At 41.3% G+C, this 25,946-nt stretch overlaps 1 protein-coding gene across 1 annotated transcript; it reads right to left on the bottom strand.

The window, feature by feature from the left end:
• Positions 1-16,678: 16,678 nt before the first annotated feature.
• LOC145444143 (E3 ubiquitin-protein ligase TRIM32-like) lies at positions 16,679-24,339 on the bottom strand. The gene is made up of 13 exons (XM_080322067.1): positions 24,139-24,339; positions 20,619-20,748; positions 20,419-20,541; positions 20,257-20,361; positions 20,111-20,196; positions 19,948-20,052; positions 19,197-19,308; positions 19,002-19,139; positions 18,859-18,950; positions 17,543-17,654; positions 17,301-17,493; positions 17,066-17,244; positions 16,679-17,011 (listed from the first exon to the last, which is right to left on the bottom strand). The coding sequence occupies exons 1-13, from the start codon at positions 24,264-24,266 to the stop codon at positions 16,685-16,687; spliced, it is 1,830 nt and encodes a 609-aa protein (XP_080178193.1). The 5' UTR covers positions 24,267-24,339; the 3' UTR covers positions 16,679-16,684.
• Positions 24,340-25,946: the final 1,607 nt, after the last annotated feature.

Here is a 25,946-nt window from a genome sequence, read left to right as displayed (position 1 = left end):
GCGTGTCATATAGTAACAAGAAGATCGCCATCAAGAGCAGTGGTCCCGCAGCGCCCCCTTTTGAAAATTGCCTGGGTCTGGTGCCCGCTATATCTTAAGGACGGTAGAAAAAAATAAGGGGTAAGAGTTCGAAGTCCGGTCTATCTTTTCGGATCGGGACTTCACTATTAGAAATAGCTTGAATCGCGCCCCAGGCTAACGCTAACGTTAACGTTAACACTGACGCTAACGCTATGATTATTGTATGCGCTATATTCGGGATCAAATCAAGGTTTTCATAACAACCATCGGGTACTGGGTCATACTATCTGGTTGATTAACTGTAACATGAATGTGTTTCGAACAGAGATACCTGTATGATATAACTTTCATGCAGGGATATCTAGCACTCTAGATATCCCTGCGTTCATGTAAGGTTGCGGGTCACAACTAGCGCGGGGCAAAATCGAGTAACTGAGTGATTCGATTCTGAATCAGGCATTATGCTTTGTAGGCCTACTATGTATCGTTTGCTGCGACACGGCTAAACAAACAAACAAACAAACAAACAAGGTTTCCTCAGTGGAAAATAGTATCAAAACTAAAATCCACGTTAATGAATTAACTTTCAGTTACGAGGAGCGTATAATTTCAGAATGCGAAAAAATGGTATTTTACTACTCGACTCGAATCATTAAAATTAATACTCGATTCAGATTCGAGTACTCGAATCATTGTGCCCAGCCCTAGCTCACAACACTAAACAGTATCATCCATTATGATACGATGAAGAAATATTCTGAAGATTTAATTTTGTAACACTCAAATACAAATGCATTTACATTTTGACCAAACAACTTCTAAGCATCTTTAATGTGCAAAGGGCTCTCACGCTCACTCTTAAAAGTGGTACGGTGTCTATTTTTTCGACTTCTACACGCTGTTCGTTGTAAGATAAAATACCTAGTTTGAAACATTTTGTGGAAAATAGCCCGTGGGGAATTGGCGATATAAAAGTACGCCATGAATTATAATAAACCACTGCATGCACGGAAACATGTTGCAAACACGACCGGCTGATATTTCGCGCAACGCGCGACGAAAAATTTTGATACTTGGCAGATTTTGGTGAATGTTAATTTGCACTGAGAACTCGACCTACGGGGGTAAGAAACAGTGCTCGAGAGCAGTGGTTCTCAATCTTTCCGACGTCGCGGACCGGTAAAACTTCAAAACAAGTTGCGGACCGGGGAACCTTCAATAACCAAAATTCATTTTAAATTCAATTATGAAAATGCATGCAACTTAAATGCAATATTGGAATCTTCATTTCATGATGCCTTAATTATACTACACTGTAGAAAATAACCTCGATTTAATGCGAAATGTCGGGAAGCAGGGTGGCCAGACACTTTGAAGTAGTATAACATTACCGTCACTCAATGTTAATTTAACTTACACCCACTGCTCTAGAGTATCGAAAAAGCTATCCGCAAGAGGTATCATGTGGCGGTGACAGTTCAGTTCAATTCAGTTCGGTTTACTATAGCAACACCACTACTTACAACAGCAACACCACAAAAGTGTGATACAATCAAAAGATAGGAAGGTGTCGAAACGACTTGAAGTATAGTCTTAAGAATCAGACACCCACCTTGGCCTAGGCGATGTCAAGAGGAGGCATGCACTGCACACTGAATGAAAAGTAAAAGAAGATTGTAAAAAAGCAAGCGATAAAAATGGGTTGGCATGTCATGGAAGGCGAAATCGATAGGTCAGGTCGTGATGGTCCGATAATCTTGAGTCCAGTCAATTCCGAGAAAGCCGGTGCCGAGAATAAACATTACCGACAGACATACACCCGCCGTTTGGAGTGTTCACGGGTTGAAACCGGAAGTTCGTGACCTTGCTGTTGATTGGCCAAAAGTTGTTGTTCTTGGCGAGGACTGACTCGTAAATACAATTCGCCGGTACGGACGGAATATAATTCAAACTTAAGTGTATGGCCGCAAGCAACATCCGATGACTTATGATGACATTCCAATCAATCCACGCTCAAGTGTCACAAAACCTGACAAAGCCAGACAGTAGAAAAGACCAGGGTTACCTCTAGAACTCCTTCTAGATATCCCTGACAAAAGACACGTTGAAGTCGCTTGATAATTTTATAAATTTGATTTGTTAATAACGACCACCAATCTTTCCGGCCGTCGATGAAAGGAATAGCAATCGATCTTTTGAATTCGAGAGCGATCAGTTTTTGCACATCACAGGTGCCGCCGTCACTATCGTGAGAAAACGGCTTCGTTCACCTCTCTCCTTGACTATCTTCGCCTGCTGGTTCGGCATTATAAATGTACACACTTTTGTTGACTAAATAGTCGATTGTCATTTGCCAGAGTATGTCTGTTACTTTATCATATGCATATGCTCTCTCTCTCTCTCTCTCTCTCTCTCTCTCTCTCTCTCTCTCTCGCTCTCTCTCTCTCTCTCTCTCTCTCTCTCTCTCTCTCTCTCTCTCTCGCATATGTCACTGTAATGTAGTCTATAGTGTACGCATTGTTACTATATGTGAATGAGATTTGTACTATATAATACTTGTGTTTTATTATTATGCCACCAGACTGCTCAGTGTGTTGATATCAGTGATGAGCGGATAGTGCTTTTCGAGACTCTGAATCCCTCCGACAACTGTGTGTCTGAGGAAAACTCCCTCCGACTCCGAAGAGCTCAATCCCAGACTCCGAGATACTCCGATGAATCTCGTCAAGTATCCGAAACAGTGGCAAGCATGGTACATGGTACAACATGTTACATGTGATAATATGGTTGGCCTCATAGTATTGTTTACTCTCCAGTCCCCAATTGCAGTGCAGATGGCTGATTTTTATGCACTTAACCATCATTTCCGCATGTTACCCGTCATATTACAACTTTACAAGGTGTCAACTGTCTGTGTTTTGGTTTGTAATCATATTCAATAGTGCAGTGCTTTTCAACCATTTTGAGCTTCATTCGCACTTTTTTTGTAAAATATATTTCATTCGCACAAACTAACCGAAAATTGTCATACAAAAAGAAGATGAAAATACCACATTTATTTGTTCAAATTTCCAACAAATTGGCTACTATGTATCTTATGCTATCAAGTGTCTCATTAAAAGGCTACAATTTTCCCTCGTTTTGATTTCAACAATTTCACTAAAACCCTTCTTGGACAAACAAGTTGTTGGGGTGTTGTACAAGAACGTCTATTAGTGCTTGGTTGGCCAGGTCTTAAAATCTGTTCGGCACTCCTATCCAAAATACAACGTATTTTTCCACGAGTGAAAAATGCTTGCTGGAAGAAATCGATTTTGAGAGCTGACAAAAAGGTCTAGGAGGCTCCAGTATGCCGAAAGGCTGAAAACCCACTTGTTTGTGTTGAGCTTTTGCATTATGTCTTGGAAAACGAGGTCAATACGATGAAGGAGAATAGGCACATTATTAGAGCTTGCTACCTTATGATAGGTTGCACCAACTTTTTTTCAATTTTACATTTTCTGTCTCGCGAATATGTGGAAAAAACAAATAAACTCACGATTCTGTGTGTTATGCTCTTTAGCTCAATCTAACTTGAGAATTCATAACAGTTTGACAACGTCAAAGCAGCTTTTTGGACTACCACCATAATCTGAGTTTTTGTGGCATCTCGCGACCCGAGCCTCACCCATGATAAGGAATTCATTTTTAATATTACAAAATAGTATATGCTACGATTTTACGGACATGTATAACATGCATAACGCGCACAACACAATTCTATCCACCACAGCTCTACAAAATATGTCTGACGTAAATTCCTCTGCATGTCGCAGTTGTACTACTGCAGTCTACTCAGATTGCAAGAAAGCGACTATTCCATGGCGACCACGGAGCATATCCATATCGAATGGTTTGGCCGTCCAGCATCGGTCATTTTTGGCCAAGGTTTTATCGACGCATATGTTTTGGCACCGCGTTTATATCAGCGGTTTGTTGGCCAAACTTTACGTCGTCATTTTCCCGAACGCAGGAAGGGTTCGCCTCGAAATGAATGAGTCTCATAGACCTGAACTCGCTCGTTGCACATCCCTAGTCCCTACACTAGTTCATCCCAACGGCCTTCGACCATGTTTACCAGTCGGACAAATCTTATATATCACGATAAAGCCATATTTGCTGCGTGCCTCGCTTATTACCCAACACCGCAACCTTAGATTTGTAAAAACTATCACAGGATTTTTTGCAATAAATTTAAAAAATATTACATACTCATTAACAGATAGCTCTGGCACCGTGTCGACCCAAAATTATACCCTTTGCGTTCCATACTTTAATAACCCTTGAAGCGATAAAAATTTGCGTTACAATAACTTGCAAATGCGAGTCTGCCACGATGGTATTTAGTATGCTACTATCCTCGTGCCTCGCACTAATCGAACAGTTATTACGAAAGATTGTTAGGCGAAAGAAAGCAGGAAGTCAATTTGACGTCATTTTTCCAGCCTGTCGCGGGCTCGAAACAACCTTTCAAACTAGATTTATGGTTACGTAATAATTTTAATGCGAAAATATTAATTCACTACGGCTTGTGAGAGCTACGATTAGTGGTGGGTAGTAAGTAAAACAAGAATTTACAATTATATCGCAACAACAAAAGTTACACTGCCCTTGAATTTCCTATTAGGTTTTTTTGAATTATTCCAGGTCAGAAAAATTAACAAAATTTTTCGTGATTCTCATTCGCACTCATCTGGAATTTTCATTCGCACCATTCGCACCACTTTCGTCATTCGCACTGCAATTTTTTTCATTCGCACTAGTGCGAACCGTCACACAGGTTGAAAAGCACTGCAATAGTGTATTCTGGTCAGAGCTATCCAAAGAGATCGGAGACAAAAGTTACAATACTCCGAAATTCTCCGAAAAAATATCTGTAGTAAACTCCGACTCCGCTCCGACTGTCACAAAATCGGCAAAACTCCGCTCCGAATCCACTCCGATTCCGCTCCGATGCTCATCACTGGATATGATATATTATTGCAAACTATTCGATCAATAATTTATCGCAATTTGCATTCCCATCAGTAAAGCTTTGTAGTTTCATTACTAATCAACAATCTGTTATCACTTGTACGCTGGTAATATAATTTATGGTCGGACAACGTCACACATCGACGGCAGCAAAAAAGGTACTTTACTCTGTCGTATCCTTTACCATCACGGTAGCATCAAACAGGCTGATATAGAGTTATGGATTCAAAATATCTTGCTCGAGAGAGGAGAGCGGAAAGTCTAAATTATCATGAAAAGTTTCTGCGATATCAATAGTAGATGAGGCTTGTTAACGTGAAATTACGCTACCTTTGGAAAATTATTACTTGTGAGCCCGATCGCAGGGTGTCGTGCGATTTGCTCGTGTCCACACCACTGTAGGACACTATGGTGTTACATTTGGAGCTGGGCAAATTCGAGTATCTGAGTGATTCGATTCTGAATTAAGTATTATACGTCGAGTCGAGTCGAGAATTCGAGTATCATCCAGGGGGATGTCGAACGACCAGATGCTGTTGCAGTTGCGGTCTCTTATTGAGCTGGCATCCACCTCGGTTTAGTGCCCGATGTCGCAGTCATTTCTTCGATGTTTATCTCTATTCGGCGGCTCTTTGTTGCTATTTCGATTCCTCGTAACAGTGCTCTCTTTCATCCGGTATTTTTCTGGACTATATTGTCGCCATAAGAACAGCGATGAGGGGGGAGGAGCCCAGAATGACCTCCGTTGCGGAATCGAGCCTGGGCCGCCAGGCGCTTGTCGTCACCATCACCACTACACTACCATCATCACCACTACACTACATGCACCGCAACAAATTGGTATCAATCGAAAGCTACCGCGGTAATGATTACAAAAATATAAATTTCATTCTGCTCGTGGTCCCGAAACCCCCAAAACCACTCTCGAATTTGGCATTGTCACACAACAACACTGTGTAGAATAACGATACCGCGGTTCAGGAAAAAAGCGAGCAACAGCGCAAGCATTATGAATATTGTCCATTGTTGCGCAAGCGATTGAGCATGAGCAGTGTACAGTACACTCACACTCTCGCCGGCAAGATTGACCCCGAACGCCTGCTAGATTTTTTTACATCAGACATCGATATCAATTTCCTTGATTGGTTGAATAAGCATCATTCGCTGACTATGACTACCGAGGTAGGCTACCTAACTACAGGTAGTGTATTTCGAACTTGATGTTGTGTGATTGCGGGTCAAGCTCACAGACAAGAGTCGCTAAATATTCACAAAGGGAAAGCTGGACATTTCGAGCAAACTTTTGTAACAAAGCAAGTAAAATTTGTGAGATGGTCAAGGTGCATGCTCGTTTAGTGTTGATTTTTTTATGCTGCCAGTGCCATGCATAGAGTGGCCTATCCTTGAAATGCAATAAAGTTCAGCCAAAGATGTTATAATGATGTAAAAACTGTAATATATGAAAAAGGGTCACAGTGCAGAACCTATCAAGGTTCGTTTGTGAACGTGAACCTCTAAATTTCTGAGGTTCATACACAGAACGCGAACGTGAACCTCACGTTCACACCATCCCTAGTAGCTCCGTTTATCCTTTATTCTTACACGCATTGTGAAGCAGAAAGGAAGTATACAAGCCACGAGAATGGCGGCACAATTACCATGCAATTTATGGTGCCATCGTAATACTCTGTTCATTGCAGTGACGTGCGGTGAGGTTCATGGCTGGTGAGTGGTGAAGCACGCCCGTCCGTGCCTCACCTCTGCCTCACATTTCCTTTCGCGCTGTATTTTTGAATCATAATTATGTATATTTATGATGTTGGGTGAAAAATAAGTTCAAATTTAAATATTTATGAACATCGATGTAAAACACCATTAATCATCGACTCATCAAGGGTTTTCACAATTTTCACTTACTCACCCAGACGACAGGTGAGGCACTGCCTCACCTGCCTCATTGGACCGCACGTCACTGGTTCATTGGGATCGGGAAGGAATGAGCGTGTAATGCAGGGGTCGCCAACTCAAAACGGGTCGCGGGCCACTTTTCAGAATTCGTAGAGGCCGCGGGCCGCATGCCTTCAATATCGAGATAAAACTAGGCGACGCAATTTAAGAGCTCGTTTTGATAACTCTATGTCAGTACAACGCCGTTCTCTCTAACATGGGCGACGGTCATAGTTACCACTAAAGAAGTAATATTCGATTGAAGAAATTCATCTACAGCAAAATAATTCATGATCATCACTTTCATTCTATTTTGAACTATGAGCTGCACAAGATACCGGACAACACTCTTCAATAACTAAACCAGATGTGGACAACCATTTTGCTATCCACGGCCGCATTTCGGTTAGTTATGTTGGCTTCGGCCAAATTCCAGTGCATGGTCGCAATGAACTAACTGAAGGACAAATGCCCACGTTAAACTGTCCCTGTCCAAAATGCTGGTGAGCTCCGGACTAATCAATTTACTAATATCGCCTTACAATGCGCACCGAAATCCTGAGTAGTCATGTCACGAAGAACGACAGGGATTCGTTAGTCGCGAAAAGTTTTTCATAGTCTTGAGTTAGTTTCCTCATTAATATTAGTATAGTTCCACTTATTAGGCTACTATCATATATTTATCCTTTCTCAGCCTATGTGATCAAATTCACCAGAGAGTTGATGCAGGGGATGCCTTAGAAAATTTCTGGACGTTATTAATACCATGCTGCATCTGTGGGTGGATCAATTGTTATTAGTCCTCTTTGCTGTATGCTGTTGACATCGTATCAGTATTGTCGGTATAGTGCAGGGACGGGTAACATACGGCCCGCGAAGGGATTTTAAACGGCCCGCCGAGAGGATCCGGTCTAAAATGATAATTTGCATGGCCTGCGGCCGGAGAAAGGTGGCCATGAAACCATTTGTTCTATTCGGGTCTACTTCATTTCCAAGTAAACATTTAGACCAAGAAAACGGAAAGACAATAAGGCTGCGTTCCAATCTAACTGATGCTCACGTGCCATCTTTACCAAGGGTCTCTATGTCCGTCATGCAACCAGAGTTCAACGAACTTGTCGACAACTTTGATCGACCACAGATCTCATTGACTTCAACAGCTAATGAAGTATATTGCGTTAATAAATTCATTAAATACTGTTTTGGGCTCTATTCTCTCAACTTAAAATTCACATTATATACGATTTATTACTTTTACAGGTTGATAAATAGACGATTACTATTTCGATTTAGTAATCCGGCCCGCAAGTACTAATTTTTCCTATATCCGGCCCGCCGACTGGAGAAGTTGGCCGCCCCTGACATAGGGGGAAGATATTGGATTCGCCCAAACGTAGGCCTACCAGAAACAAATTTCCTTCGTGGTGAGGAGAACACGATTACAAATTGGTATTTCGTTGTGGGGCGCTTCATTTGTCACTGCTGTTCGCATCTGTACTCTGGGGCTCAGATTACAAAGAACACTACTATATTAAAAACGAAAATAAACTCGCATTGAACCGTGCATTCCGCGAAGAAAATTGCAAGTATCATTCAAACCTCTCATTAATTAGGGAGTTAACTCGTAAATTCAATTTGCATATTGACGGCCGGCTACATCTCCAAATCGAAATAATTACCGACTACCGCATAATTTTCCTTCCATTGCCGAAGATTGGCCACCCCTGGTGTAATGGCTGTTGTTGTCTTTCACCGAAGATGTCGGATGAAATAATACCTATAAATACTCAGCCAACATCTTCCAGAATGATTTTAACCACGAACGGATCGCATAATGACGAGAGGACCCGTCCGCACCGACTCTGGAAATCTATCACTACCAAATCTACCTTTTCGGGCCGTACTCGTATATTCGAATTCGTTACTGATGGATTGTTGCATTCAGCATGTGAACTAGGCTACTCCTGGGTTCGAAAATCTATTACCGCGAGTCCAGTTATTCATGAAAGTGATCGGAATATATTCGAATATTTTACTTCCCACTCAACAATACTGCACCAAAAACGTCAATATTGAAGCTTGAATCGGAACAGCAAATGGTCATGAATTTCGTCATCGCCAAATAGTTTAAATGAGAATTCCATTTGTTTTGAAAATCCTTTACACCAGTGTTTCTTACCCTTGTCGTCAGCGCCCGCCCCCCCCCCATTTGGATTTTGAAAGGGGCGGAAACGCTCAGGGGCGAAATGGGGGGAGCTTGGCACAGGGGGCGGTATGGGGACTCTGAAGAAAAATGGCGTCGCGGTAGAGGGTGCAGTAGGGACATATGATTATATAGTATAACAACAGTTTTATATGTCCACGAGTTGTCATTGCAAATTAACAATTGACAAAATCTGTCAAATCTCGAAATTTTTAGTCGAGCGAAATATTTGCCGGTGATGTTTGCAACATGATTCCACGAATGCAATAGTTTATTATAATTCATGTAAAATTAATTGCACGTACTATTAATTGCACGATCGTCAATTCCCCGTTAAAATACTTTCGTCACGCTAGCTCGGGTTATTTTCCACAAACCGTTTCGAACTAGATAGTTTATCCCGCAGCGCACAGCGTGTCGAAGTCGAAGAAAGAGGTACTGTATACACTGAGCAGTGTGCACTTTTAAGAGTGAGATCCCTTTGCACATGGAAGATCCTTTGAAGTTTTTGGTCAGAATGATTACCTTAATTTATTTGTATTTGAGAGCTACAAAATTAAATTTTCAGAATATTTCTTCATCGTAACATGAAGACTGAAGAGTGATATACTGTTTAGTGTTGTTACTAGGGCTGGGAAAATTCGAGTACCTATAGATGATTCGATTTAGAATCAGGTATTATGCCTCAAGTCGATTCGAGTAATCGAGTAGCATTCATTATGACGTCATAACACTATGTAAGAAGTCCAAGTTCAAATAAGTACCCTATTATGCCACCACAAACAATATAATGCCTGTTATGCATCACATTAAAGATACTTCGGTACTTTCCCGACCATACCGATTTCGTTGCACTTCGTGACAATGTGGGATGATCATGACTTCGGAAATGTATTATTTCCAGGAACGTTCATAGCTTTGTAATATGTTCAGTGTGCTGCGATAGGCCAATCATGGTTTCAAGGCTTCCAGAGTGGAAAATAGTATCGAAACTACAATTTTCATTGATAAATTGACTTGCAGTGGCGAGGAGCGTATAACTTCAGTACTAGAAAAAATTGCCCTTTACTACTCGACTCGAATCATTAAAATTAATACTCGATTCAGATTCGAGTACTCGAATCATTGTGCCCAGCACTATTTGTGACCCACAACCTCACAGAGGTGGTCAAAGTAGTAACCGTCGCTACTCAAGTAGAAGTAGAAGTAACGCCGGAATTTCTACTCAAGTAGAAGTAGGAATTGTGGTTCACAAGTAAGTAAGTAAGTAAGTAAGTCAGTAGATATTCTACGCTTGTATTTTCCTAAATGACTGAAAACTGCCAAGTAGAAGTAGAAGTCGTCTAAAATCATAACTACTTAAAGTGAGTAGGCAATATCTACTTCAAGTACTTACAAAAGTAGAAGTTATACGTTACTGACCACCTCTGGTTATATATATGATATGGGTTGCTTTGTTTGAAATACATTCATGTTAAAGTTCTTAACTGGGTGCGGTACTAAATTCAATGCGAGCGAGCAAAGATCTCTACCACATTCTCAATTGATTTATTATTGTCACACAAAGCAATAAAATATAACCCGTATTGCCAATAGCAGATATGAATTCGGGAAGTATACATCTGGCTCGCCAACCAGATGTTATCTGAGCCCGTACCTGATGGTTGTTGCAACAACCTTAATTCGATCCCGAATATAGCACATACGATTATGATATCGTTAATTAGTCGAGTGGTCCTCACGCGCGAAATACTTCCAGTAGTAAAGTCCCAACCTGAAAAGACCGACCGGACTTAGGGCTCTTACCCAGTGTTTTTTTTATCGACAATACTTAACAAATGGGATTGAGGGGGGACGCTAGACCTAGAAAAGTTTTTAAAAGGTCAAGAACCACTGATTTACGGGTTCGAGTCCGACCGAGGTCGACTTCCGAATTCCGATACTTAAGTGTTGGAGGTTTACCTAGGCTCCTCCTCGCCACCTCATCCGCGTCAGCGTTGTCTTACAAAAGCCTAGAGGGGGGCCGTGCTATAAGTCGGCAGTTACGGAAAATAAGAGAAATATCGGCCTGGTGTAAATGACCATAGTAGTCGGAAAACACCATGAATACCCCAAAACAAACAAACAAACAAAACCACTGATTTACACGGTATATATATATCACCGGAAGCTAACGGTCTTATATCATTTGTGTGCATTGGAATAAACTTTTATGTAAATTCGACAGCATAGTTAGTGTCAACAGAAGGAGTTGTTGTATAATCTAAGCATAGCACATGAGCCTAAATCCGTCTGTTTGTCATGATTAATCAAGTTTTCATGTGATATAGGTGATGCGATATATTGATATAAAGTTATGGAATTCTACAGTTGCTGATAATTCTCCCTGATGATCGGATGTCAGATCGAAAATATTCTGGTTTGTTTCAAATATGAATAAATCGTAGTTTTGTACCTTTACAAAGTAAGTAGTTCCGTTTCAAATAGCGTAGAAGTAGAATAAGTAGTCGAGGTTGCCAATTCATTAATTAGTGTAGATATCTCGCTAAGCAGTGGTTCCCAACCTTTTTCCACTCACGTACCACTTTGAGGTTTTATGCAGTGCTCGCGTACCACCTACACAATTTACGAACGCCGTAGTCCAGTGGTTCCCAACCTGTGGTACGCGTACCACTATATAGTGGTACGCGAAGGTCGTCCAGGTGGTACGCGAGCAGATTCTGTTTTATTTTTCGATCAAAGGGAGTTATTAGTTCAGGTGAGGTTGATTTTGAGTTTTCTGAAGCCGTCGTCTCCCGCTATTGCCCAGCTGCTAATTTTCACTTATATATACGTGGGAATACGAGCAAGGATTTTCATTCCTGATGACTATCAAGTCCAAGAAACGAAACCGAATTGTTGCGCCCATACATGACTTTCGATGCGCTGTAAGCAGACGTACGTCACGAATCGACAAGCTAGTGGAAAATAAACAAATGCAGCCATCGCATTATATAAATTGACTTTTGTTGTGTGTTGTTATTTCATTACGCTGTTCTTCTTGTGACTGGTGGTGAAAAAAAAAACAATTCCATGCATCCCATCAACCCTGGCTGATAATGCTTAGTTCAGGGGTGTCAAACTCAAATTGCATCGCGGATTCGCGGGCCGGATCGAAGTCATGAAATCGCCCGCGGGCCGGACCAGTCAACGGAATCGTAAATGTTGCCTCGTGCCATTGCTTCTCGCTGGAATACTTTATTATCAATCATATATAGATAATACACGGATCGTAGGGGTTTCATTCTAGCGAGTCGCAACACCATTATTTGCGAGCAATGCGAAAATATGATGTTTGTCCGGTTGAATACAGTTAGAAACCGCTAAAAAAACGGCATTACCGGCGATACAAGTGGACATATTTAAGTGTTCCCTTTGCTGCAGTCCAGGGGTGGCCAACCTGCGGTCGTAAGAGGGAATTTGTGTGGGCGTAGGCACGCAATTCAATTTATTTATTTATTAACGGGTACAACACAGTCGAGCTTATCGCCGTTTAGGCCTTGTGCTCCACGACACGAATTTCATAATGTTCAGAGGTCTTTGCCTTTAGTATTCTTGGGAACGTCTTTCAATGTCTCTCGCAGTCATTCTTCATTCACTCTCGCTCCCAAGCGTTCCCATCGAGGTCGTTGCTGCCGACTTGTAGCACGGCTCACTTTCAGTCTGGGCTTTTCAATGCACTGCAGTTGCAGTGAGGTCGGCGATGAGGAGCCCAGAGAAAACGCAATTCAATTAGTATGTGTTAGCGGCCGCCGACATGAAATTTGAATTTAGGAATTGACTCCCGATTTCTTGAAAGATTTTCATTAATTTTGAAATTTTCTTCGCGTTGCGCGTGATTCAATGCGATTACATTTTTCAACTTTACTATAGTAGCACCCTTTGCAATCACAGCCCCACCATATAGATGCGAACATCAGTGGGAAATGATGCGCCTCACATGGAAATATCAGCGCGGAATCGTGTGCTCCTCACTATGCTAACAATCCTGATGGGAGGTCAAGAAATAACAGCATGCTACAAAGTGACTAATACCAATTGGCCCACCCGAAGATGCATCATAATTTATAACTTGCTTTAAATTTTCGAAAACACCCCAACTCTATACCAGTGAATCTGATCACACGGGATGAGAAAGGATAAATGTTTGAGGGTAATATGTAAAACTAGTAATATCAATGACGAAATTCATTGGTGAATCTGAATTTTTTTCGCGCTTCGCGCGACTCTGCTGGCTTCCTTCCTTAACATTACTCACGATTTTGTGCGCATAGTAAGCCTATCATTAAATAGATTAGTCCGGAGTTCACCGGAAATGGACATTGACACTTTAACCTGGGTATTTGGCGTCCATCAGCTCGTTCATTTCGACTATGCCCTGGAATGCGGCCGTAGGCTACACAGTAGTCGAAATGCGGCTGTGAATGGCAGAAAGGTTGGCCACCCTTGCAATATATTTAACTGTCAACGCGGACGTTGTAATTTGGTTTATTACTGTGGATGTGATCGATGATATAATCTTTCTTCAGTGTACTCAAAATTGCTATGCGGGCTGGATAAATTCGCCTGGCGGGCCGGATCCGGCCCACGGGCCGTATATTTGACATCCATGGCTTAGTTCAATAGAATTTGTTAATACACCTCGCATAGGTCAAATACGTGAGTATGACGTCATAAATGGTGGAAACGCACGTAACTTATATAGGTGGTACGCGAGCACTGCCTAAAACCTCAAAATGGTACGTGGGTCGAAAAAGGTTGGGAACCACTGCCGTAGGCGGTCAAAAATATTTTCACCATTTATGACGTCATACTCACGTATTTGAGCTATGAGAGGTGAAATAACTAGGGCGATTTTTTACTTAAAAATCGGAGGATTTTGACGTAAAAAAACTTAATTTGACCAAATTTTGACTTCACGTACCCAAATTATGTGTTTTCGCACATAATGTTAAAATTGTACTACTTATATTCATTTCTGGTTGGGACTGTCTGTCCTTACGAAGTAGTATGACCTGAAAAAGCGTTTTTGACTGAAAAACTGACAAAATTTGTCATTAAAAAACTTTATTTTAACGATATCTGGCCCAGCAGTTACACCACGTATTATGGTAGGGTTAATTAAAATTTGTTGCAGTACAACGAAGCATATACTTTCTTGCATTCTCGGGTAGAAAGTGTCTGCCTTTACTATGTAGCTTGCCAAGGATGAAGAAATACCGTGTAACAGCAGTAGTTGTTGGCTGACAACACCAAAGCTGCGCAGCGTAAACTACTGGTGACGCAACCTGTTCCTCCATTCTGACAATGTTGTCATACATCACAATTTTTCATCATGCGCTTCTTGATAAAATAACCACGCGATGCCCAAGCAGGCTTGCTTCAGTTTCAGTTTCAGCTTCAGCTTGAACTAATAACTTCCTTCGGTCGAAAAAAAACAGAATCTACTCGCGTACCACCTGGAAGACGCGGAGACGCGCAGTCGCGCCATAATAGAGAAATTTATTTATTCAACTGGCGTGCAATGGTGATAGTTGGAATTTTCGTTTAGCTGCAGTTCCTTTACGGTGGGTTTGTGATGTAAATGACTGCGGCCAAAATAGTTTCCTAATTTGATCTTTCATTTAAGATAGGGTTGCCATACGTCTGGAATTTCCCGGACATGTCCAGAATTTCACTGTTCAAACTAGCGTCCGGGAGGAATTTCTAAAATATGCCAAATGTCCGGAATTTTGAAGACTTGACGTGGGCTCATAATTTTTTTCGTAAATCAGCATAAAAAACTATATTTTTTGGTAATATTTAATGCTGATGCATGATACTTTTCTTCGCGCAGCGCGCGATTTACTGTAACATTTATTGACTTTGATATGGAGACTACCACCCTCGCAAAAACTGCAATAAAATGTAAACAAAAACAACATTCATTTACTGGAATAAGCCTAATTGTAATAGCAATCATAGTAGAACGCTATATTCCTAGAGATCGTTAAGGCCGTTTAAATGCTTTTTTCAAATATAGTGGTGATGTTGGGTGTTTTTAAAGCTCCGTGGTGCGCACCGGCACAAGGCTGATAAACTATCTTATCGGCAGGACATGAACATGACTTAACGATGTGCAATTACGCTCCCTGTATTTTCGAACTCATCATTCTCCACCAGCTCTACCGCTACTCTGGTCATGTGGGCGGAGAGTGGTGTCTATATAGCAATATATGGAAAAACCAATATTATTGACAGAATTCACACAAATAATTTAACGACCACCTGCATATAGAAACCAGATTCATATAGCAAGCACCCCCCGCCTAGAAGTTGCATCAATTACCCTACAGTGTATAAGGAGCATAATTATAGATAAAGTCGAAAAAGGTAGCGCCAAAGAGGAAAAGATTCTTAATTTCGCGAAGGCCTGCTGTTGAATTATGTGAACTCAGCAGATATGGTTGTTGCATATATAATAGGATCTTATGAAATACGTCGGAGCCGGAGCTAGCCCTCAAATAACTTGCTCCAGCTCCGGCTCCGGCTGAATTTTAAGTAGAGCTCCGGCTCCAGCTCCGGTAAAAATGCACTGCTTCGGGGCTCCGGATCCGGCTCCGAAGCCCTGCTTTCTGTCCCGGTTACACTATAGATAACTAACCTCCGTAGGTTAGTTATCTACAGTTACACAACACACAGCCACATAATCCTGAACCGGATCGTGATCACCTCTGGTCTAGAAGCAAAGCTTTGCTGGTGTGACGTCATAAATTCAATTTGAAACCCACTAGTGGGCGCTAAAGAGTGTCCAGAATTTGGGTTGCAGAAATATGGTAGTAAGACCACTTCAAATTTATAGCGAAATGCCCCTTTAATAAAAAAATGGCGGATCGTGCAAACGTCATATACTGTAATATTATTTCCGAAAAATAGATGCAATAGTAAACTTGCTTTTAAACTTCAAGAGATAAGTTCGCAAGACGAAAGAACTCAAGTTTATCAGAAATCAAAGTAAGGATACCACGAGAAAAATACAAATACTATTCCGTAAAAGCGAAAAATATAGTTCATCTCTTTTCTCCAAAAAAGCGTCAGCGCTGATCCGCTAAAACAGGTCTAACGCTCGAAAAAGTCGCAAAAATGCGGCGGCGACAACGGAACTTAATTATATATTCAACGAAGCGAGTGGCGACGAAATTTCTGGGCTCCATTAAAATTATATCCCTCTGCGAAAATAGCCCGCAAATTCTCTCTCGCTAATTGCGGGAATATTATAATTCTACTCGACAAACGGAAAACAGCGAAACGTAACTAAGTATATCACAAAATATTACAAAGCAGAAGTTGCGGGAAATCGGATTTAGTAGAGTAAGTACCGCAAGTATAGTGTCTAAATTGTTGACAAAGCAGTGGAATTATCGTGCTCAGTTGACACTAGAACGCCTTCACAATGTAAATTGATGGGTAGGGTCTGGTGGCTCAAAATATTTGCACTCTGCTGTTGTCGCTGTCACAGACCGCGATCCCTCCGTCTGACAAAACGCAGATTCCTCTCGGCCTATCCATCTGCCCAGGAGCAGAACCTTTGCTACCGAAACCAGTTACGAACTCTCCGTCGCTCGTGAAGATCTGGACGCGGTTGTTGCCCAAGTCACACACGATCATGTTGCCGTGACGATCTGAGGCGACACCCGCCGGATACTGGAACTGACCCTCGTCCGTCCCTCCCTTTCCAAACTGGAAAAGATGGCGGCCGTGCGAGTCGAAAACATGAACCCCATGGCCGCAGACGTCACTGACGACCACCTGAGAAAAGTTGAAAGGCCACGAGAGTTCGAACGGTACTGACAGCGCACTCACCCTCCCGTTCGAAGTCACGAAAAGATAATACGGTTTCATCAAACTCTCCGATCCGAACCTTCGAACGAACTCCCCTTCCTCCGTGAAGACCTGGACTCGGCCATTGCCGTAGTCACAAACGTAGATCGAACCTGATTCGTCTGTTGCGACTCCGCGAGGACGACACAGTTCTCCGTCTCCTGAACAAATATCGACGTCACTATCACCGAGCAATGTTACGGCACTCACACGTCACCTGATCCAGAGTCACCGAACATCCGAACGAAGTTTCCTTGTTCGTCGAATATTTGGATTCGGTCATTGTCACAGTCCGAGGCGACGATCCGTCCCCATGACGTCACACATACGTCGATCACAGTATTGAATTGTCCTTCTGTGGCTCCTTCACCGCCGAAGCATCCTTTGGCTCGTCCGTTGACGTCGAAGATCTTGAAGCACGAATGTTGTAGGCATAGGTATTCAAAAGAAGTCACGAACCTGAATCCTGTCGTTGCCCCAATCTGCGACCACGAGATCGCCAGAGGCCGTTGAGCAAATGCCGGTTGGACTATCCATCTGCCCTACGTTACTGCCTTCAGTCCCGAAATGTCTGCAGATAGATCAATTTAAGCGACTTTACATCTCTCTGTGCAGAGGGAGAGAGAGATTCTATATTTTCATCCAATCAAAATACTCAAGTTGTTGTGGTATGCTGCGGTACATCTCTTAATTGGCAAGGCTGCTATTGCGTGGAGCCAAGTAGATATTTCACCTTGACGAGGATCTCGTCAGGGGACATTTTTAGCAGGTATGAAAAAGTCACCAAACTGGTCAACTGTTGGAAAAATATTTGTGTAACACTTTCGATAATTCGAAGCGATATAGTTCGTCAACTCGCAAAATTCGTTGTAAGGCGATAACTTGGTACGTAAAGGTACAGATGAGCGATCGTGCGATCGTGCGAGTTGCGAGAGCAGGGTGCGAATTCTGCACAAAATGATGTGCATGCATTCATAGATTTCCAGACTTTGAGGTGTATTTCGAGGGCGTTCTGTTCCCCTGATAAGATTTTAATGTACATTTGAACACGCCATTTGTGATACAAAACTTCATAATAACGAGAAACAATAACTTCTTATTGTTATGTTAATTTATTCGGTAAAAGCTTTTCGACGCACTCGCATCAGTAGTGAACGTCAGCTTTTTTATTACGTCATACAGACAAAATAGTTGGTAGATTTCGAATTTGATTCACTCTATCACTGCCGTTCGCTACTGATGAGAGTCAATCGAAAAGCTTTTAGTGAATAAATTAACATAACAAAATGAAGTTATTGTTTCGCGTAATGTATATTTTCGAAATCAGTGCGATAATAGCTTCAAAATAAGATCAACTTTATTTAATTTGAGCTATGGGATTAGCAATTAGGTTGCGTTCAGATTGCTGAGCAGTTATTTCCTCCAGACAAGCAAGCGTGATGACGGGTGTTGCATAGGCCTATCTATCCGTAGGCCTATAATGCATTTCCCCAAACCATGATTCCATATTGCAGGTGATAGTGGAAAAGAGAAAAAGAGATGGTTTGCGATCAATGGTCACACCGAGATATTTTGCCGAGTCACATATGGAGATTTGTTTATGATTGATGTTCACAGTGAAATTTTGATTGTTCCCTATTTACAGATGCATGCAAATTATCGACAGTGCTGGAGGTTATAAAGAGGTGAGTATCATCAGCAAATAGGGTTGTGCGGAATAAAGATGCATTATCAATGTCGTTTATATAATATGAATGAGGAAAAGAGTCGTAAACTTTTTCACTTGTCCTTTGTTTCGATATTGACGCAAGACTTCTGTCACTTCGACCAACGCGGCCGTCTCCACCGATGGTTGGGGGCCGCGTTGCTGACGGTCTGAACGAAATAATTTTCAGAAAGCGTATCAAAGAAGAATTGCGAGCCAACCTGATGTCCTGCCAACCCGCGGTCCGCCGTCCTGAACCAAATCATCCCCAATTGCGAGTTGCACTTGCGCGGAAACGTATCCGAACTTGGATATCGCGGACAACACAATATTTTCGTCGCGATTCGTGACCTGAACATATTTTGAATTGCGTGACGTCACTGATGGCTTTTCCACATCTTCGCTCACTTTTATCGTTTGACAAACTTTGTCCGACGATATTCCGTTGCTCTGGAAAAGTTCGCGACCTCGTTGCGCCAAACAAAGTATTTCGCTCTGCAATTGCTGGACTTCGTGCGTGCTGGGGATAAGTTGAAATGCTACTATAAGTTCTGTACTTCCAAGAAGCTCTACAAGTAAGTAAGTGAGTAAATAAGTAAGTAAGTAAGTAAGTAAGTAAGTAAGTAAGTAAGTAAGTAAGTAAGTAAGTAAGTAAGTAAGTAAGTAAGTAAGTAAGTAAGTAAGTAAGTAAGTAAGTAAGTAAGTAAGTAAGTAAGTAAGTAAGTAAGTAAGTAAGTAAGTAAGTAAGTAAGTAAGTAAGTAAGTAAGTAAGTAAGTAAGTAAGTAAGTAAGTAAGTAAGTAAGTAAGTAAGTAAGTAAATACGGAAAAAGTAAAAACATAAATTATAAAATATCAGGGATTTCTGTAAAATATTATGAGGTAGAAGTAGCGGAAAATTAGATCCACTTGTATCGCATAGACAGGATTGTACACGACTTAGAAGCCTTACAAAGCTATTTCTGCACCTTTCTTGATCGATGGTATGCATATGCGCACTGATCGTGTGGAGATTATATCATGGCGTTGCTAGGCTACATGACTCGTTATATATGCCGCAAAACATCAAGAACAAAGATGCAAACGTCCTATTCCTAATCCTTCCAAAAGTAGCAGTAATTAGATACCGACCTACCCTGTGTACTTGAATATGAAACTCACCCCTCAAGTGTAAGAGGTCGTTCGCATATTTCACTTGTGACCTGCCAGTGAGTCGTCAAAGCCTCCATTTTCACTTCAAGCTCTTGCTGCTCACGTTGCAATGGCCTGAAAGCAACTCCTGTTGTTTTTTTCAACGAAACAACGGATAAGAAATATCCCGAACCCGGTTTCCGCGGTCACCAACGCGTCTACCTCATCGAACAAACATTTCTTACGCGACTGCAGTTTCGAGATGAACCGTTCTATCGACTGTATAAGATTCATGGATGGAATCGAAGAACAGGGACCATGAAACCGTGGGCGACCGACCTGCGATATTTCACGTTTCACCTTCCTGGCATTTTCTTCCAAATTCCTCGCTCTCTCTCGTAAATCAGAATCCGATTCTGCCAGCTTGGAAACGAGTTGATTAACCTGAAATTGGCGTAGACAAAAGCAGGGCCGGAAGGGTTGCGATGTTGTGGGTCACACCTGAGTGAGAGAGTCACGCAAATCTTGCTGCGAATCGCGTGTATGGCTCGTAATGCAACTTCTGCACAGGGACTCGTCACAGTGGTTGCACTTGTCCACGTCATCACTTCCCATTTTACATTCCTGATTTAGAAAACACAATATGATCACCGGCGTTCGGCAAATCATAGAAAACACATTCACGAAAACTACTTTCTTACATTGCATTTTCGATGCGGTCTCTGTTGATCCGGAAGATCTAGCAATCTACCAATCGTCAAATTCGGAGGCAGGCCTTCGACTCCATTATTCGGTAGACGGTGGAGAGCACGACATTCGGGACAGCGGATACTGAATGAAGGTTTGTATTTTTCTCAGATTGGTTTCTACGCGTCAGGAAAAGATGAAAGATGACAATTAATAATGCTTTGAATATGCACCGTTCACTTTGGTCTAAGATCAGCTTTTATACTTGATGTTATTCGTTTCATTCACACAGCAGAGTTTTACAGCGACCTGTTCAACGGCGTGATACCAATGAAATCACAATCAACCTCATGTCGAATGAATATTCGTCAGGAAAAACAGCATCCAAATGAACACCCATTGCAGAGTTGGATCAATTACATTATTTCAGTTCAATTACAATTACAATTACTTTCATGCTTGTTTCAATTACATTACAATTACAATTACTCCATGCTAAAAATATCAAATTACAATTACAATTACAATTACTCCTTGCATGCTTCAATTACATTACAATTACAATTACAATTGCTGCTGCTGAACAAGTAATTGAATAATAATAAATTCAACCGTGCTCCTTGACAACCGTAGCGTCGTATTTAACAACAATTCAAGTCTAGTAGTTCAGATTGTGTGGTAATAAATGCGTTTATGTGCGTACAAGTACATAGTATGCTATGTAAGATGTCATTGTGACGTAATACAAGCGTGTTTTGTATGCTCGGTAATTATGGCTCACGTAATTGGAAATGTAAACTGTTATTTACCTAATTTCCTATGGGTCAGGATTAAGGATAGGGTGCAGTATATCGTTGAAAAAGTATTATAATATATGCACGTGTTGGATTTGCGTATATAGTATATAATTAAAGAAATAATATTATTTTTATCGAGGGACGTAGGAATTAGGATGAGGAGTAAAAACAAAACCGTGCTTTGTCAGATAAGACGTTATATAATATCCAGTGGTCTGGTTAGTTAGCCAGACGAAGTAACGATGCAGCATCGTGATCTGAAATCGTAATGTAGATTGCAAACCCACGGATAGATGCGCAAGATGTGAGTCACGGATGAATGAACCGACAAACGTACTGCAGAGCCGGCTAAAAGCAGCAAACTTTGTAGTACTAGAGCTGGCGTTTCATGCGTCCAAATTTGATGCATCTGGTCTATATCGTAAGCTATTGATGTACTAATTCCGAAAATACAAAATAAAATCTCGTCAGGGCAATGTAACTGATCCAAAATAGCCGTTTAAGGCCGACTGTTCTGAAAAGTGAGAGCGCTGCCTGGAAATATACTCTTATTGCGGAATCAGTGCGACACTAGCTTTCGATAAGGTCCATACATATCAAATTTCGACGCTTGGATCGTCAGCTATGGGACTATCAATTCTGCTGCTTTTAGCCGGATCAGCAGTTGGCTTCTCGGCGTATTAAATCGTGAGTCACGTGTTGCGAATCCATCCGTTGGTTAGTAATCTAAAAATTGTATACAATGGCAGCCGAGGCCAGCATAGCGGTAAATATAAAAAAACTTCGCCCGCAAGGGCGCAGTCAAGGGCTTCCGCGAATGGATCCACCAAATTCCTTGTAGACAGAGAATGCATTACAAGTCAATTATTTTAGGTTGTGCTTGTCAGGTCTCAATAGCAATTTAATGTAATTGAAATTGTAATTTAGCAAAATTTTTGTCAAATTACAGTTACAATTACAATTACACAAAATAAAAATGCTTCAATTACAATTACATTACAATTACATTGAAAAATGTAATTAATTACATTCAATTACAATTACAAATTACAATTGATCCAACTCTGAGTGATAACAATTAGTACTGGGAAATGTTATTCTCGAAAGTCCAGTATGAAAAAGGTCATATATAATGTTAGTAGACGAGTTTTAACGATAAGACATTTTTAGTTGTCTCAGTAGAGTCGTCTAACACTCGAAACAATGAAGGTGGAGGAATTACGAAAAATCGGAATTTTTAGTTTTCTTGATAAATGAGGACACAACCTCTTAAAAAGAGGACATAAGGTATCCCTAGGCAAAAATTTCGTAATTTAGAGACGAAATCCATTTAGGTAAATTTGAAATTTTTCGCGCTAATGAACGCTGCTGTCGCTGCATACTAGTGCGGAGCGGATCGACAAATTCTCTGGTCCGGCTCCGATCCGGCTCCGGCCGCATCAGCAAAAGTACTGATCCGGCTCCAATCCGGTTCCGGCCAAAAATGAAAAAGTCCGGCCAGAAATCGGCCCTACTCGGTAGGAGGTTCCGTGAATTGATAAATATGCCTAGTTTATGTTCACACTGGCTTGGTGGTTAGTTATATAGTTATAAAAGTTATGCTTATCCATAAAGATTCTGACCGGATCAAAAAAGTAGTCCGGCTCCGGCCGTAACAGAAAAAGTACTGATCCGGCTCCGATCCGGTCCGGTCAAAATTGTAAAAATCCGGCCGGATATCCAATCCGGCTCCGGTCCATGATCCGGACTACTGCATACTCGCTTTTCTAAACATTTATTAGGACTTTTGGTGCGCTGTAAGTCACTGGATATAGACACATAAGTACGTCGTACTCGTACAGTTATATACAACAATTAACATTGATATACAATTGCATGCTATACTTGAATAATATTACTACATTCATATTGAAATAAACCTGGATACTTTCGTCAAGGATATAATCGTCAGCAACTATAACTTAACAAAATCGCAAGTAATATGAAAATCATCATTTTTACTGATTAATATGCGAGAGGGTGGTGTCGATGTCAACGGATTCGGTGTCCTAAGAAGCCACTACAGAGCATTTCCATCACCGTAGTTCTATTTTATCATCCCGGGATTTAACCTACTTGTTTGTTAGATTTGTTATTCTGCCTCGCCAGTGCCTTTACGTTCCAATAAGCGAAGCTATTTCATCATCGTAATCAGAGTCGTTTTTGTTATTGTATTCATAGTGTTTCGACAACAATGGTTATTTGACACCAGGCCGATTTATGGCGTATAGCAAAGGACCTTTGGCTGCCCGGAGATCAGAGATGCGCATCATGACCAAACAGGGGGCGAATACACTGTGTCCATGTAATTGATTACGATTATATGGAGAAAGTCTTAACGATTAATGGTAATTTTATACAATTATTTTGCTTCCTTTTACCAATATTCGAAGACAATATATATAACCATAATAATGATAGGGATGAGACTACATCATAAGAGAACATAGAGTTATGAAAATTGTTCGTTCTAGCTGACCCATGCTACCAATAAGCGTGTGACTGACGGCATCATCAAATGTTTAGTAAACTAGGAATTACGATGCCTAAATTTGACTCGAGTCAATGTAGGCTATAAGTCACTCGACAGATCTTTCAGTAGGCCTACTCAAACTGTTGGTCTTCGACTGTTGTTTATTATAAAAAGTTCAGATCTTATGTATGGTACTGATTCTTCTACGTATGAAAAGGGCACTACCTGCTATTTTCGACGATGTTCTGCAGACAGGGTCTCGAACAGAAGGTGTGCTGACAAGGCAACATTTTTGGTTCCTTGAATCGATCCAAACACACCGGACATTCCAGAAGTTCTCCAAGCTGGTCCATTACAGAATATTGAATCCTAATTCGTCTGCAGAAACGATATTACGTGTCAGCTATCTAGTCTGATATCCACGTCGAGAACTTTCGTTTTGACAATTGCATTCCGTAAACGTCGACGGCGTACGGCCGCCAGCAAGCGGGTGGCCATCAATGCAAGCGTTCAAATTTCAACCAGAAAGCATCATATCGATCTAATAATAATATAATCTAATCAATGCACAATGCGATAAGACACAGTATGACGTAATGGACAGATGGGAGGATGTCGAAAGACAAGTTGTGGTTTCTTAAACTGGGGGTTCAACTCGGCCTAGTGCCCGATGTTGATCTCTATTCCGCGGCTCTTTCTTCCTCTTTCTATTCCTTATGAGTGCGTTCTTTCATCGGGTCTTTTTCTGGGCTTTTTTTTGTCGCCACAAGAACAGCGACGCGGGGAAGAGGGACTCAGATAAGGCGCCGACGTGGAATCGAGTTTATCATCACCACTACGCCAACTATCCTGCTAGGACGCTTATCAAAATATGCGAACTATATGATAAGAAAACAACAAAACACCGTAAACCCATATGGACATCGCGGTGTCCTCGCAAATATAAGAGAGAAAATTGCGTCCGCTTGGATATTCTCATGAAAGCACACGTGGAATCATAGCATCTTTGGGCTTATCCAGTGTGGGGTCAGCGGAACACTGCTAAATGCTCATTGATCTTCAAGTTTTACGTCTTTCCTGTAGCCATTCTCCCCCTTTTACACGAGCTAGTTTTGCTCTGGAGAGTCAGCCTAGCTATAGCAGGAGCAGGACGTAAAATGTAATATTGTCGATAGTATCATTGTTGACTTGAAGTCTGCCTCAGGTTATTTCAATCCATTGCTGTCACTTGTGCTAATGTAGGGCTGGGAACAATGATTCGAGTACTCGAATCTGAATCGAGTATTAATTTTAATGACTCGAGTCGAGTAGTAAAAGACGATTTTTTTCGAGTACTGACATTATCAAATTATACGCTCCTCGCCACTGAAAGTAAATTTATCAACTGAAATTATAGTTTCGATACTTATTTCCACTGCCTTGAAACCTCGATTGGCCGTATCGCAACATACGCAACATATAGTACAAAACTACGAACGACACTGGAAATAACACATTTCTGAAGTCAATATCATTCCACAACATTGCCACAAAGTGCAATGAAATAGGTATGGTCGAAAAGTACCACCGAAGTATCTTTAATACGATGGATAACAGTATCAGTCACTCCATAATAAGAGGTGTATTATATTCTTTGTGGTGGCATGAAAGGTAGGCCTACAATTTTGAACTTTGACATATCACGTTCAGTTATCACGTAATAATGAGTGATATCGACTCGACGCAGAATACGCGATTCAGAATCGAACCACTCATATACTAGAATTTGCCCAGCCCTAAACGTAAGACCATATAGTGTCCTAAAGTCCTACAGTGGTGTGGACACGAGCAAATAGCACGACACCCAGCGGCCACCTGGACCGCCCCCGCCAAAATTGGTATCAATCGAAAGCTACCGCGGTAATGATTACAAAAATATAAATTATATTCTGCTCGTGGTCCCGAAACCACTCTCGAATTTGGCATTGTCACGCAACAACACTGTGTAGAATAACGATGCCGCAGCTCAGGAAAAAAGTAGGCAGCAGCGCAAG

This window comes from Botryllus schlosseri, chromosome 8, assembly GCF_051294905.1.
Source record: "Botryllus schlosseri isolate E-star chromosome 8, Bs_hap1, whole genome shotgun sequence".
NCBI lineage: Eukaryota > Metazoa > Chordata > Ascidiacea > Stolidobranchia > Styelidae > Botryllus > Botryllus schlosseri.
Note: the sequence above shows the minus strand (reverse complement) of the source record. Positions and strands in the feature narration are given on the sequence as shown.

Bases quoted from the DNA above. Each gene is read 5' to 3' on its own strand.
- LOC145444143 (XM_080322067.1), bottom strand. From the start codon at position 24,266: ATGGACCAGCTTGGAGAACTTCTGGAATGTCCGGTGTGTTTGGATCGA. The intron at 20,362-20,418 runs GTGTGACCCACA...CGCCAATTTCAG, and splicing joins TGCGTGACTCTCTCACTCAG to GTTAATCAACTCGTTTCCAA. The intron at 19,140-19,196 runs GTGAGCGAAGAT...AAATATGTTCAG, and splicing joins AAGTTTGTCAAACGATAAAA to GTCACGAATCGCGACGAAAA.